The 15,644-nt window shown below is 46.5% G+C and overlaps 1 protein-coding gene across 1 annotated transcript in view; it reads left to right on the top strand.

The window, feature by feature from the left end:
• Positions 1 to 15,644, top strand: part of LOC309523200 (complement C4-A-like) — a 63,550-nt gene that overhangs the window by 46,927 nt on the left and 979 nt on the right. Inside the window, exons 35-40 of the mRNA XM_082206978.1 lie at positions 1,455 to 1,529; positions 3,266 to 3,371; positions 7,311 to 7,400; positions 9,137 to 9,229; positions 11,345 to 11,428; positions 13,908 to 14,040. Of these exons, the coding sequence (XP_082063104.1) occupies positions 1,455 to 1,529; positions 3,266 to 3,371; positions 7,311 to 7,400; positions 9,137 to 9,229; positions 11,345 to 11,428; positions 13,908 to 14,040 (581 nt within the window). The remainder of the gene's footprint in view (positions 1 to 1,454; positions 1,530 to 3,265; positions 3,372 to 7,310; positions 7,401 to 9,136; positions 9,230 to 11,344; positions 11,429 to 13,907; positions 14,041 to 15,644) is intronic.

Here is a 15,644-nt window from a genome sequence, read left to right as displayed (position 1 = left end):
TATTATTATTATTGCCACAATGGCCATATTCTCTGCTGTTGGAGGCATCACCAGATATCAAAGAGAAAAACAACTACCAGACTTTTAGAAGACATCTGAAGGCAGCCCTGTTTAGGGAAGCTTTTAATGTTTAATAGATTATTGTATTGTAATATTCTGTTGGAAGCCGCCCAGAGTGGCTGGGGGGACCCAGCCAGATGGGTGTGGTATAAATATAGTATTATTATTATTATTATTATTATTATTATTATTATTATTATTATTATTATTATTATTGCTACTACTACTACTACTACTACTACTACTACTACTACTATTACTATTTTATGCCTCTTAGACCTCATGCCACCTTCCCTCCTGGGGAAACTCGATCTTTAGTGCTGAAGCAGAGCAAACATGGGCGCCTGCTCCAATTCAGCACTAAAGAGTGGGTTTTGCTGCGGGGAAAATGGCATAGCACAAGGGAAGCTGCTCAGACCTGTGTCTAAGAAGCACAGGATGAGAGGGAACCTTTTTGGACGAGCCTTCAATTCCAGTGGGCGGGGATCGCAGGTGGGGAGACAGTGAGGCTTCTGTCCTCAGGCCCTCCTTTTGGGGTTTCCATAGGGGTGTCCGGTTGGCTGCTGCAAGAACAGAACACTGCACCAGACCCAGCTCTCCCTACGGCCTCGGTGCTCCTGCTTGCTGGTTCACCACTGTTGCAAGAATTTATGTATGGGGCAGGGGGGGGGGTTGCCCCTCCAGCAGATACCATGCACATGCAGCCCACTACCAAAACCAGCAGAATCACTTTTGTGACTTTTGTGATTTGTCCCCACAAAACACTTCATCACAGTTTCCTCCTATCTATTCAAAGGGCCTTTGCTGCATGATACCAAATGTAAGAATTCACTGATAAATGTATCTATGTACTGGCTCACTGGGAAAACTTCGGAAATTAATATAGACATGTGAGCTCAGCTACTCAGCAACCCCTCTGCCTGAGTGATAATCCCTGGCCTCCTGATACCTGAGTGCCAGACAGGTAGCCATTCCAGAAATAACAAACCCAGTTGAAGACAAATGGGTGTGATTAACTTGGCTGGGAAACAGGGAAATGTCTCTTTTGTTACACTTGATGGGTGTTTGGTGGAGGGCAAGGGGAACCTTGGGGCAGGGTCCAGGATGCTCAGATTACTGCCACCAGACCTCCCCTTTCATGATGTAACCGTGATGTATGGTAGTTTGGGGGGGGGGTAACATGGGGATTAGCAGCTAATAAAAGTTTGGGTTCTCTTTTGTTTGGGGCTTCCATCTTGTTCCACCTTGTGGCAGGTGGGAGTTCTGTAATAAAGACCAAGCCTACTGGCTGCTGTTTGGCTCTGGTATTCCTGGCTGGTGTCCTTGTTTTTTGTCCAAGGGAGCCCTCAGATTTCTCCATTAACAGCTCCTTGTTTCATTCCTTGGTCTGTCAGCTGCGAACTCTCCCCGATCAATACATCAGCCACTGGGAGATCCAAGGACGGCGGCTGCTGCTCTACTTTGACTCGGTGAGAGAGATGCGTGCAGAATTACACCACAAGAACGGAGGCAGCGGGGGGCAGGGAGGAAGGGCAGCTTCACAGAGGAGTTCAGATAAACTCACTCCCACATTGTAATGTGCAAGAGGCCAGGATGGCACCCACCCAACCTGCCTTTTGATTTACTCCCCTTTGGACTATATGGCAGAACCAGAAAACCTTTTTTATCTGAGCGGGGGCCACATTTGCTTCTCTGCAACATTCTGGGGGCCGCATGCCGGAGGTGGGCGGGGCCAAGGGGTGAAAGTGGGCCGAGCAACAAAGTTCAATTCTGTCCTTGTACACTAGGCTAGTTTCTACGCACTCTGACACCTGCCTCTCTATCCTCCACCCAAAGAAGCAAGAGTTCGAGGGCACCTTCCAGCCAAGCAGCTGGAGTCCCCTCCCTTTTGAAGTGACTGGCCCAGTGAGCTTAATGGCCGAGCGGGGATTCGAACTCGCATCTCCCTGCTTACAGCACAAAACCAACTCTGAAATGATACGCAGGAGGCCCTGGATTTGGTCCCTCACATCTCTACTTATCAGGGCTTTTGCCTTTGCAGGACTGCTTTCACTTTGCATAGACGGCACTTGGCAGTCACACCTGTGCCCTTCTGATGTTTTGGGCTCAGTGGAGGCCTTGCCAGCCTCGATCTGCCTCCAGCCTGCCACGTTACTTACATCCCATCCAGCGGGTGGCGCTGGCTGTCAGCCTCCTCCTTCCTTGGTCTCAGCATTGCCATTATAGAACTCAGCAGAGAGGAGGAGATAACGCATTGCCTGTGCCTGCCATTGGCTCTGGCGCCACCTACTGGCGGCCTCCCTGCCTCCTGCCCTATCACTTTTTATACCGTATTTTATGTTGTTTTTTGCTGTATCACAGTTACATGTTTTAAATTTGTTGTTAGCCACCCTGAGCCCGGTTTTCTGAACCGGGAAGGGCGGGGTATAAATAAAATTTTATTATTATTATTTATTATTACCAGTACCAGTGACCCCTGTGCTACCTCGGGGCTGATAGTTATCTAAACCATTTGGATGGCACCAGGTTGGGGGAAGCTGGGGGAGATTGTCCAATGGCCTGATCTGATATAAGGAAGCATCATATGTTTCCTTTACATTGTTGTTGTGTTCCCCCTCCGGCCTTTGCGTTGGATTTTTGCCTCTGATCTTTTTCAGTCACTTTTTGCTGTGGTTTAGTTGGTCAGCAGGGACGCGGGAGGCACTGTGGATTAAACCACAGAGCCTAGGACTTGCCGATCAGAAGGTTGGCGGTTCAAATCCCCATGACGGGGTGAGCTCCCGTTGCTCAGTCCCTGCTCCTGCCAGCCTAGCAGTTCGAAAGCACAGCAAAAAGTGCATGTAGATAAATAGGTACCGCTCCAGCGGGAAGGTAAACGGCGTTTCCATGCACTATTCTGGTTTCGCCAGAAGCGGCTTGGTCATGCTGGCCACATGACCTGGAAGCCGTAGGCCGGCTCCCTCGGCCAATAAAGCGAGATGAGCGCCACAACCCCAGAGTCGGCCACGACTGGACCTAATGGTCAGGGGTCCCTTTACCTTTACCTTTTAGTTGGTCAGCTGCTTTGTTTACTTATTTCGGAGGTGGTAGTGGTGCTCAGCTCCCGCTGGCCACTGTGAGAATAGAATGCTAGACAAGACAGGCCACTAGATCGATACCGCAGGCAAGGGCTTTCTCCTACGTTCTTAAATATACCCATCTATAGGTGCCAGCATCCGGACGCGAATGCGTATCATTTACAGCAAAGCAGCTGGTGCCTGTGGGGAAAATCCAGCCAGCCAGTGCCACCATCTATGATTTTTATGAACCAGGTAAGTGATTGACAGGTCACAGGGCCTGAGGGGGGGCGGGTGAAGCAGGCTGCATCTTTCTGGTGGGGCAAAGGTTTAGTAGCTGCGGCCTTAGGGAGCAGGAGAGTGTTGCCTTCGCTGGCTGTAGCAGGCAATTAAGGGATAATTTTTGCTTATTAAATCGTAACCTGACATGACAACATTCTCCTCCGTTTGAGATTGTAATTGAATTACCACATGCAAAACTACCCAGGTTAATTTTAACAGGAGTTGCTTGCAGCTTAAAACCTAGGCACAGAGAGAGAGGTGCTATGTCTGAATTAGGCCAGAGTGTTTTCCATGCATTAAATGTTCTGGAGAAGTTTGATATTTTCTACCCAGGGGATTAACTTAGGTTGGCTTTGGGCGGGAGTCAAATGAGTTTTTGAATTCATGGAACAAGATTTCCCCCTCCCTTTGTGTGCTGCCAAAACCCCTAAATCTGCTTTGGAGCATTGGGAGAATTTCCAGTGCAGGCTTGTGGGGTAACTCAGTGAGAAGATAGGGAAGGAAAGCGCTATGGGGGGGGGGAGATTATTGGGTTCTTTTTGGTTTTATTTTGTATTTTTTGTTTTTGTGATTTTATGTTGTAACCACCCGGAGATCTGCAGGCATAGGACGGTATACAATTTAATTAATAATTAATTAATTAATAATAACCTAATATACTGGAAAGAGAAGCTGCTGAATTGCAACTCATTACCAAACTTAAAACCATGGAGAGACCTGGTCTGAACAAAGACATTGGATTCTTATCTCATTATACATGACTTAGCCATTTTTCACCTTCTCACCCCTTGCCTTTTCCTGTAAGACCTATTGCAGTCGTTAAGAGTCGTCAACAGACTCATCTCAGCTATCTGCCAATCTCCCATTCCCACCACCCTTCTGAGTAATACCCCTCCCCACCTTCTCACTATATAGAAGGATCTGGCAACTTGTTTCAGTGTATCCGAAGAAGTGTGCATGCACATGAAAGCTCATACCAAGAACTAACTTAGTTGGTCTTTAAGGTGCTACTGGAAGGAATTTTTTTATTTTGACTATGGCAGACCAACACGGCTACCTATCTGTAACTGTTAATAATAACCTCATTCACTTTCTGAAAAAAGTTGAATATGCTGAGGTTTTGGTGATAAGCAAATGTATTTTCTTTTATTTATAAAAATATTTCTATACCACTACAGTGGAACCTCGGGTTACAGACTCTTCAGGTTACAGACGCTTCAGGTTACAGACTCCGCTAACCCGGAAATAGTATCTCAGGTTAAGAGCTTTGCTTCAGGATGAGAACAGAAATCGCGCGGCAGCGGGAGGCCCCATTAGCTAAAGTGGTACCTCAGGTTAAGAACACTTTCAGGTTAAGAACGGACCTCCGGAATGAATTAAGTTCTTAAACCGAGTTACCACTGTATTCGCAAAAAACCACCACCCATCAGAGTAGTTTGCAACAATTGTGCATAACTCCATAAAATAAAACAAAACATTAAATAGTTAAAATAAGAAAGCAGCTGACTATTTCGGAAATATGCGTTCTTGATTGCCTGTATGGGTCTGGTGGTGGAATAGAAGACTTGTCCACAGGCGTTTAAAACTTGAAACAGAAGGCAGCTGCTGGATCTCTGTTGGCAGAGTATTTATTCCGCAATCCTGGGCTGATGATGCTAAAGGCTTGGTTTCTTGTTGTGGTCAAATGAACCTAACCAACTTGGGGAATGACAATGGCAATCACAGAGATCAGGGTGGGATATAATGGTTTATGTTCCCTGACATACTCTGGACTTGCAAATTAACGGAAGGACTTTGAACCTGGATCAGGTTCACAAGAGCTTATTACAAAATTGTTGTTGTTGTTATTTCTATATCGCTTTATATTTCTAAAAAATAATCTCAAAGTGGTTTGCAACACATTAAAACATCAAATAAAACAGACTGAAACATTACAGTGGTACCTCGGGTTAAGTACTTAATTCGTTCCGGAGGTCCATTCTTAACCTGAAACTGTTCTTAACCTGAAGCACCACTTTAGCTAATGGGGCCTCCTGCTGCCGCTGCACCACCAGAGCACGATTTCTGTTCTCATCCTGAAGCAAAGTTCTCAACCCAGGGTACTATTTCTGGGTTAGCGGAGTCTGTAACCTGAAGCGTATTTAACCTGAAGCATATGTAACCCGAGGTACCACTGTACTGAATAAAGTCAAATATAAAACATACATTCAATGCAACGTAATTAACAGGAAACTCAAACGCCATCTTAAAGAATGAAAAAAAGACCATTACAAAGGAGGTCAGAATGCACATTTAACAAAGTTAACAAACAAACAAATTACCTTAAGCATTTCAGACAAAAGCAAGTCAAATATAAAGTGCATATTTAAAGCAGCATAACAAACAAGGGAATAAAATATTATCCTAAGCTTAGGACATATCTGTTGCTGTTGCCACCAGACCTGCCAAAAGTGGTTCATGGCAGGTGATGGCTGTGGAAGCCCAGTGTTACGTACTGAGTTGAATAGTATCCAAAATGCAGCAATCTGATTGGTCCTAGAACAATAGGATTCAGAATGCAGCAGTCTGATTGGTCCTAGAACAATAGGATTCAGAAGGCAGCAGTCTGATTGGTCCACAGGAGCCACCCAATCCAGTTCCAGGTGGAAGTGAATCCTCAACCTGATTGGCCTACAGGAGAATCGCGGAATTAGCCAATCACGTGGGGCCCATTGCGTAAATAATGTATATAAAGTAGATGTTTTGGGGGAACTTCCATTCCTCACTACTATGAGCTGAATGAAGAGCATGAAATCCACACTCGACTCTGAGTATATTTCACCCAGGCTCGATGACCTGGCTCTGCACTAAAGAGACAGCTGGGGGTGGAAACATAACATGAAAAGCCTGATCTTTTGGGGGAAGAATGTTTGTTGTTCAAGACCTCCCAATCAGCTTTAATAGAGCGGCCTGAGTTTGTCAGAATGTGGCTGAGTGCACCTGAAAATAGCATCCGTCTGGAAGTACCAGGGTGCATGGGTGTGAATATATACATGAATATATACACACACATGCATGCACATTCACACACAATTTCTTTTTTTAAAATAATTTTTATTGAATGATTTTATGGTACAAAAAACAATACAGCCATATGACCACTAAATATAATTAAGAAAGAAAAATTACATACATCAATATTTAGTTTGTCATTTGTTATTTACCATCTTATTTCCTTCCAAATATTCCATACAAAAACACACATATGTGCAGACACCCCCACCCCCACACAAAATGATAATAATGAAAGTAAATATTTTTTCCCCTTTTATCTTACAAAATCTTTTCTTCAACTTTGACTTCCTGTCAAGTCCATTTGCATATATTTTATCTTACAATCGAATGTACACAAAACAATAAACCTTTCTATATAAATTTTCCAATACATTCTGAAAACATAATAAATCCTTAATTGTTGTCCACCTCCTTTTAGTTCCTTTATCACTCGATGCTAGCACGGAGTCAAAACTATTATTGTATTTTTGAACATATCTTCTATAACCATCCCATTTTCCCGCAAATTTTTGCTTTGAGATTATTCTGAGTTTGCTAGTCAACTGAGCCATCTCCACCAATTCCTGTAATTTGATTTGACAATCTGTTATTTTTTGAGCCTCGTGATCTTTCCATCCCTTGGCCACAAGTATACGAGCCGCTGTGGTTGCATACAAGAATACCTCTCTTAGATTTTTTGAGATCTCTTTATCTAAAATACTTAATAGAAATGCCTCCGTTTTTTTCGTAAAAGTTATCCCCATCATCTTTTTAAATTCATCGTATATTCCCCCAAAAAAAATCTTAATCTTTTCACACGTCCACCACATGTGGATCATGTCACGCACAATTTCTAAATGTTCTCCTTTCGCCTTTCAGACCAGCGCTGCAGCATCTTCTATGGCGCCCCAAACAAGCCTCAGTACGTGTCCGCCTTGTGCTCTGAAGACGTCTGCCAATGCGCCGAAGGTGAGGTTGCCTGGGCGGCCTTCCGCTGGGGGTGATGGGAAATCTGGAGCATCCCTCCCACAACAAACACACCACCTCCTTCGTTTCGCCCGGATGGTGGGTTGAGGTTCTCTAAGGCAATGCGACCATAAGGCTGTCGCTTGCTGGATCCCAACAGCAGGATCTGAGGGACCCTGCACACGCCTCTTCTTAGGCTGTGCTTCAAACCCCACCGACCTGGGAGTTGGATGGAGAGATGGTGCCAGTGTCGGTTTTCTCTCTTTTTCAACTCTCAAATTCAGCTTCTCTGCATTTCTGCAGACATTTGTGAGTAAACCACAGAGCCTAGGGCTTGCCGATCAGAAGGTCGGCGGTTTGAATCCCGCGATGGGGTGAGCTCCCGTTCCTCGGTCCCTGCTCCTGCCAAACTAGCAGTTCGAAAGCACGTCAAAGTGCAAGTAGATAAATAGGTACCACTCTGGCGGGAAGGTAAATGGCGTTTCCATGCGCTACTCTGGTTCGCCAGAAGCGGCTTAGTCATGCTGGCCACATGACTCGGAAGCTGTACGCCGGCTCCCTCGGCCAGTAAAGTGAGATGAGCGCCACAACCCCAGAGTGCGTCACGACTGAACCTAATGGTCAGGGGTCCCTTTACCTTTACACACACACACACACACGAAATCCTCAGGAAACTTCTTCAGCATACCAGGAATCAGGACTGTATAAAAACACAAATGTTAGTGAAAGTAACGTACAAACACACGCACACACCACATTATTTTAGGGAGACTTACTTTGCAAAAATGCATACGTTAGGAGAAAGCTGCACTAAGATGCTGGTCCCCGTTTTGTGCTCACTTTCCCTATACCTCACCCATTACAAACCTGGACTATCTAAACTCCACCTCCCTGCTCACTTCTCTTGAAGCATCTCAGCACCCAGCCTTGCACTAATGCACCACCCACCTCCTGCCAGGGGAACGTAGTGTCAAGCTTGGAGAGTCCTCCCTTCCGTTCGGTAACTCCATAGATAAGAATCAACGAGCAGTTGATAGATTTATAGCCAGTGTGGTGCAGTGGTTAAAAGCGGTAGCCTTGTAATCTGGGGAACCAGGTTTGCGTCTCCGCTCCTCCACATGCAGCTGCTGGGTGACCTTGGGCCAGTCACACTTCTCTGAAGTCTCTCAGCCCCACTCACCTCACAGAGTGTTTGTTGTCGGGGAGGAAGGGAAAAGGAGAATGTTAGCCACTTTGAGACTCCTTCGGGTAGTGATAAAGCGGGATATCAAATCCAAACTCTTCTTCTTCTTCTTTTATTAAAGCTTCATGTTGCGGTCACAAAATACACAGCTCTCCACAAGGGTGGCAGTTGCCTGCTCTGAATTCGACTCCCGCAGCAAGGAGCGCACCAACATGAAGTTCCTCCCCCCTCTCTGCCTCCTTTGCTCTCTGATACGTTCGGACCTCCAAGTCCGTGGGGAGGGGGGTTCCCCCACACTCCCAACTGATGTGTCTCCCAACTGCCCCCTCCCTTCTGGATCTCTTGCCATTATCTTGTAGCTGGGTATCTCCTCCCTAATCTGTTCAGCTTCTGTGTGTGTGTCTGTGTCTGCCTGTCTCTTCTGAAAACACGGGGGGGGGGAATACTCCCCCTCCTCTTCTGTGGTCTGCCTGTGACTGCATTCTCCCATCTTCAGATCAAAACCATTCCCTGACGCCTAGGAAACCTGACCTTATCTCCTCTCTCACTTGCACAGGTGCCTGTCCGCGTTTGAAGCGTACCCTTGACGAGGCCATTACGGAGCAAGCACGCATGGAGTTTGCATGCTATAGTCCCCGTGTGCATTACGGTAAGGAGTTAGGGGAGGGATCGGAGATCCTCCAGCCTCTCCAGCCCGGCTCTTTTGGCTCTTGCCCCACTGATGTCTCACCATCTCTAACCCCTAATAATAATAATAATAATAATAATTATTATTATTATTATTTATACCCCGCCCATCTGGCTGGGCCTCCCCAGCCACTCTGGGCAGCTCACAACAGAATATTAATATACAATAGTCCATCAAACAATAAAGCTTCCCTAAACAGGGCTGCCTTCAGATGTCTTCTAAAAGTCTGGTAGTTGTTGTTCTCTTTGACACCTGGTGGGAGGGTGTTCCACAAGGCGGGTGCCACTACCGAGAAGGCCCTCTGCCTGGTTCCTTGTAACTTGGCTTCTCGCAGTGAAAGAACCGCCAGAAGGCCCTCAGTGCTGGACCTCAGTGTCCGGGCTGAACGATGGGGGTGGAAACGCTCCTTCAGATATACTGGGCCGAGGCTGTTTAGGGCTTTAAAGGTCAGCACAACACTTTGAATTGTGCTCAGAAACATGCTGGGAGCCAATGTAGGCCTTTCAGGACCGGTGTTAATATGGTCTTGGTGGCCGCTCTAAGTTACCAGTCTAGCTGCCACATTCAAAGCCTCTGTGATGCATAATTTCAGACTTTGCATCTTTTCTGCTCATGGTTCACATGCAGCTCTGTAGCCAACTTGCAGATCCAGCTGAGGTCTGACGTTTATGTCTTTGTTGAAAATATTTGCCCTCTGAGAGATTTCAGGGCGGTGGCGAACAACATGAAAGTTGGAGAGTTTTTTGTTTGTCTGCTGTGCATCTGTACATCTCTTAAAGTATCGTAACCAAATTTTGCACGGTGGTCCTTGAGATCAAGCAGCAGATTTCTTTCTGTGCTTGGATGCAACATTCTTGAATCAACAAGACAAACTGAACCTTAAAAAAATTGCAGTGGTTTTAAACTGCTGATTTCAAAATTGCACTGATTCTAAAAACTGGTTTCAGAACTGCACTGATTTTTTTAGACTTCCCAAGCAACACCCGGGTTCATGGCTACTAAAGGCACAGCATTAACAAGCAAATGAGTTGACAGCTAAAAACTTAAAGGCCTGACACAAAATGCATGGGAAAATATAAAATGACTTAACCAGGGACAGAGGGAGGTTATTTTGGCACTAGGCAGACCTCTTTGGAAATGGCATTCCATATTGGAGTGGCCACCACTGAAAATTCCTTTCCCTTTCCCTTCTTCATACATAGCACACATTTCCAGCAAGGAAATACTTGGAAAAGTTCAAGTTCCTAGTCCAGTGCACTTAACAGCCTCCAGAGGCTTGTGGGGTTTTGTCTCCTTTTGTCAGTGGGCACTTCCTGACAACCTGCATATTGAGAAATCACCCTGATTTGCTTGCACAACGCTTACACAGCAGTTAGACTGAGCCTGGTCTTTCTTGAACATTCATTCTGATATTTTTATGGGGAGGTTCAATGACAACGAGCATTCATCCTTCATTCATCTCTGGTTGCTTGCAGGATATTTACATATCTTCTCGTCATTTATTTATTCATCTCCCATACTTTCCCTGTCTGTCATTTACCAAACTGCAAAATGTTGTTTTTTAGTGGGATTTCTTGCCCTTGGGTGAAAATAAATGTTTTAATCCACTTTAACTGCATAAACCTAAACTTCTGGTGTGTGACCATATTCCTCCTGCAAATTATTGCATGTTTGGAGGTGCCTTTTGTTTCTTTATTCCTTTTATATGTTGGTTTTGGAGACTCGTTTTCTTCATCAAGCAGTGTATGGTCTGAAATTAGTTCCCGTCTTGTGGGTTGCTGACATGTACCTTCCTGGCTATTGTCTGTTTTCTCTAAGAGCCAGTGTGGTGGTTAAGAGCGGTAGACTCATAATCTGGGGAACCGGGTTCGCGTCTCCACTCCTCCACATGCAGCTGCTGGATGACCTTGGGCCAGTCACACTTCTCTGAAGTCTCTCAGCCCCACTCACCTCACAGAGTGTTTGTTGTGGGGGAGGAAGGGAAAGGAGAATGTTGGCCGCTTTGAGACTCCTTCGGGTAGTGATAAAGCGGGATATCAAATCCAAACTCTTCTTCTTCTTCTCTCCCACCTTCAGGGTTCCGAGTTCGAGTGGAGCGCGAGACCCAAGAAAGCGCCTTCCGCGTCTACGAAGTTATCATCCTGGAGCCCTTGCAGTACAGTGAGCGATGTTTATTTCATTTTGATAAGTTTACGAATCGCTTCCTAGGAAATACCTCGAAGCGATTCAACCATAAAGACGACGACAGCAGCAACAACAACAAAACCTAAAACAATTTGACATATAAAAGCCATTACTGCAATTGCATGTATAAAAATGCCTTCAAATCCAACACAGACACTGGCTGGGCTAAAAATCTCCAACTTCAATGGCTTGTTGGAAGCAGAAGGGCATCAACAGGAGTCAGGCCATAGCTGTCAACTTTCAGATTTTAAAATAAGGGATCAGCAGCCTCGAAAACAAGGGATCAGCAGCCTCACCTGTCCTGGGGACAGTCTACGGGATATCTAACAATCCGGGATAGCAGCAGGAAACGGCGCTGGAATACGGGAATTTCCCGCAAAAAAAGGGAAGGTTGACAGCTATGAGTCGGGCTCCAATGAAAGAGCCTGCTGTGGTGGCGCAAACAGCAAAATTGGGCCTGGGACCACGGCTCTCACAGCACCCCTCTGCTTGCTGCCCATTCCAAATTGCCCAGCTGAAGCCTTCTTAGAGGGGCAGTTGCTTGCAGACCTGTTTGCTAGGTTTTGCTCCTGTTATCTGCCACCTGTAGCTGGTCCCCGCCCCCAATGCAGCGCCGTAGCTCAGGCCCCTGGAGCGCCGCATGTGCCCTCCCCCCAGGGGCGGGGCAAGCCACCCATTGGGCGGGGCGAGCTGGGGCGGGGTGCACTGCATCGAGCCTCGCCACCGCAACCCACCCCCCAGCTGTAGGGTGGCTGAGGGAGAGGCGGCGGACAGATGCAATAATACAGTGGTACCTCGGGTTACATACGCTTCAGGTTACATACACTTCAGGTTACAGACTCCTTTAACCCAGAAATAGTACCTCAGGTTAAGAACTTTGCTTCGGGATGAGAACAGAAATCATGCTCCGGCGGCAGCAGGAGGACCCATTAGCTAATGTGGTGCTTCAGGTTAAGAACAGTTTCAGGTTAAGAACGGACCTCCAGAACGAATTAAGTACTTAACCCGAGGTACCACAATAATAATAATAATAATAATAATAATAATAATAATAATAATAATAATAATTTATTTATACCCCGCCCATCTGGCTGGGCTTCCCCAGCCACTCTGGGCGGCTTCCAACAAAATATTAAAATACAGTAATGTATCAAACATTAAAAGCTTCCCTGCCGTTTTGTGCAGAGTGGAGCCTGCAGGTGGCCCCAAGCCGCCACGTCACAAAGCCCATAGCCATTTTGTCACCCCTTCAGGGATGACACCCGGGCGACCCGCACCCACCGCACCTCCCTTCCTACGCCACTGGATGGCGATTATCTTAAAAATGAAACAAAATAATTGTAAGTTTTTAGAATAGAATCATAGAATCATAGAGTTGGAAGAGACCACAAGGGCCATCGAGTCCAACCCCCTGCCAAGCAGGAAACACCATCAGAGCACTCCTGACATATGGTTGTCAAGCCTCTGCTTAAAGACCTCCAAAGTAGGAGACTCCACCACACTCCTTGGCAGCAAATTCCACTGTCGAACAGCTCTTACTGTCAGGAAGTTCTTCCTAATGTTTAGGTGGAATCTTCTTTCTTGTAGTTTGGATCCATTGCTCCGTGTCCGCTTCTCTGGAGCAGCAGAAAACAACCTTTCTCCCTCCTCTATATGACATCCTTTTATATATTTGAACATGGCTATCATATCACCCCTTAACCTCCTCTTCTCCAAGCTAAACATGCCCAGCTCCCTTAGCCGTTCCTCATAAGGCACCGTTTCCAGGCCTTTGACCATTTTGGTTGCTCTCCTCTGGACACGTTCCAGTTTGTCAGTGTCCTTCTTGAATTGTGGTGCCCAGAACTGGACACAGTACTCCAGGTGAGGTCTGACCAGAGCAGAATACAGTGGCACTATTACTTCCCTTGATCTAGATGCTATACTATTGATGCAGCCCAGAATTGCATTGGCTTTTTTAGCTGCCGCGTCACACTGTTGGCTCATGTCAAGTTTGTGGTCAACCAAGACTCCTAGATCCTTTTCACGTGTACTGCTCTCAAGCCAGGTGTCACCCATCTTGTATTTGTGCCTCTCATTTTTTTTGCCCAAGTGCAATACTTTACATTTCTCCCTGTTAAAATTCATCTTGTTTGTTTTTGCCCAGTTCTCTAATCTGTCAAGGTCGTTTTGAAGTGTGATCCTGTCCTCTGGGGTGTTAGCCACCCCACCCAGTTTGGTGTCATCTGCAAATTTGATCAGGATGCCCTTGAGTCCATCATCCAAGTCATTGATAAAGATGTTGAATAAGACTGGGCCCAAGATAGAACCCTGTGGCACCCCACTAGTCACTCTTCTTTATTGAGGCCTTTATCCCACAATGAAACTAACCTGACCTGTTCAGCTCATTTTCTCTTATATTATTCTCACTGCCCCCCCCATCACCCCCTGACTCCCATTCTCTCTTCCTCTCCAGTCGCAGACGTCGGGATCTCTGAGAACGAGATCAGGCGCTTCGTGGTCCGTGCTGCGTGTCGGACTCGCTTGGTCACCGGCCAGGAGTATCTGCTGATGGGACGCGACGGGGAGACCCGGGATGCCGAAGGACGGTAGGTTGAGGAGGGGAGGGGAATCAGGTGTGCAGTGGGCTGGTTGGGGGGCGGGAGGAAGGCCCAGTAGGAACTGGTACCCAGAAACAGAGTTCACTGGCCTTCAGGGCTTTTTGAGAGAAGGGAGTTGAAATATACTCGGAGTCGAGAGTGGATTTCATGCTCTTTATTCAGCTCATGGTGGTGAGGAGGAATGGAAGTTCCCCCAGAATGTCTGCTTTATATACATTATTTACACAATGGGCCCCACGTGATTGGCTAACTCCAGGATTCACCCGTAGGCCAATCAGGTTGCGGATTCACTTCTACCTGGAGCTGGATTGGGTGGCTCCTGTGGACCAATCAGACTGCTGCCTTTTGGATCCTATTCAACTCAGTACATAACACCATTCATGCTTAGAGATCAGCTGCTAACTTGTGGCCCTTCGAGAGGTTATTAGACCGCTGTTCCCATCAGCCCCAGCAAGTCAGGGATGATGGGAGTTTTAGTCCAGCAACACCTGGTGGTCCACAGGTTCTCCATCCTTGGGGCAACGGTCAGGCACTTGCTGAAGCAGAGAAGAAAAGAGGTGGGACGCAAATGTTTAACAATAACAATGCCAGTGCCGAATTCAAAGGCAGTTCAGGAAGTTGCCTTATGCTGAACCCATCTAGCTCAGTATTGTCTACACAATGTGGCTTTGGGCCCTTGTATTTACAGGACCGCCTCTCCTGGTATGCCCCGCAGAGGACCTTAAGGTCCATGAATAATCATAGTTTAGAGGTCCCGGGCCCTAAGGAAGTCAGATTATCCTGGGCCAGGGCCTTCTCAGTGATGGCTCCGACCTGGTGGAATGCTCTGCCCCATGAGACCAGGGCCCTGCAGGATTGAACTTCCTTCCGCAGGGCCTGTAAGACAGAGCTATTCCACCTGGCTTTCAATTTGAACTTAGCCTGATCTTTTATTCCCCTTCCTTCCCTCCCCCTCCTCTTTTTATGAAGATTATCCGCTCTGGGGTCCCACAGCTAATTCTCCCCTGGTCTCCTCGCTGGCCCAAATAGGACTAATTTAGCCAGCTAGCCTCAGTGATCATCCAATGTTTATTGGATGGATTTTCCCCCTAAATTGATTTTTGAATTCTGAATTTATTGTTATTCACGTTTTATACTGTATTTTATGCTGTTTTTTGTTGCATCAATTAAGTGTTTTAAATTTGGTGTTAGCTGCCCTGAGTCCGGTTTTCTGAACCAGGAAGGGTGATGTGTAAATAAATTATTATTATTATTATTATTATTATTATTATTATTATTATTATTACACAGACTGGCAGCAGCTCCATGGTTTCAGGCAGGGGGCACTCCCAGCCCTCCCCGGAGGATTCTGGGGACTGGAGGATTCTGGGGACTGGAGAGCCAGTGTAGTGTAATGGTTAAGAGCGGTAGACTCGTAATCTGGTGAACCGGGTTTGCTTCCCCGCTCCTCCACATGCAGCTGCTGGGTGGCCTTGGGCCAGTCACACTTCTCTGGAGTCTCTCAGCCCCACTCACCTCACAGAGTGTTTGTTGTGGGGGAGGAAGGGAAAGGAAAATGTTAGCCGCTTTGAGACTCCCTAGGGTAGTGATAA

The sequence above is a fragment of the Podarcis vaucheri genome (assembly GCF_965113315.1).
Source record: "Podarcis vaucheri genome assembly, chromosome: 2".
NCBI lineage: Eukaryota > Metazoa > Chordata > Lepidosauria > Squamata > Lacertidae > Podarcis > Podarcis vaucheri.
This window is presented reverse-complemented; position numbering and strand designations above follow the sequence as displayed.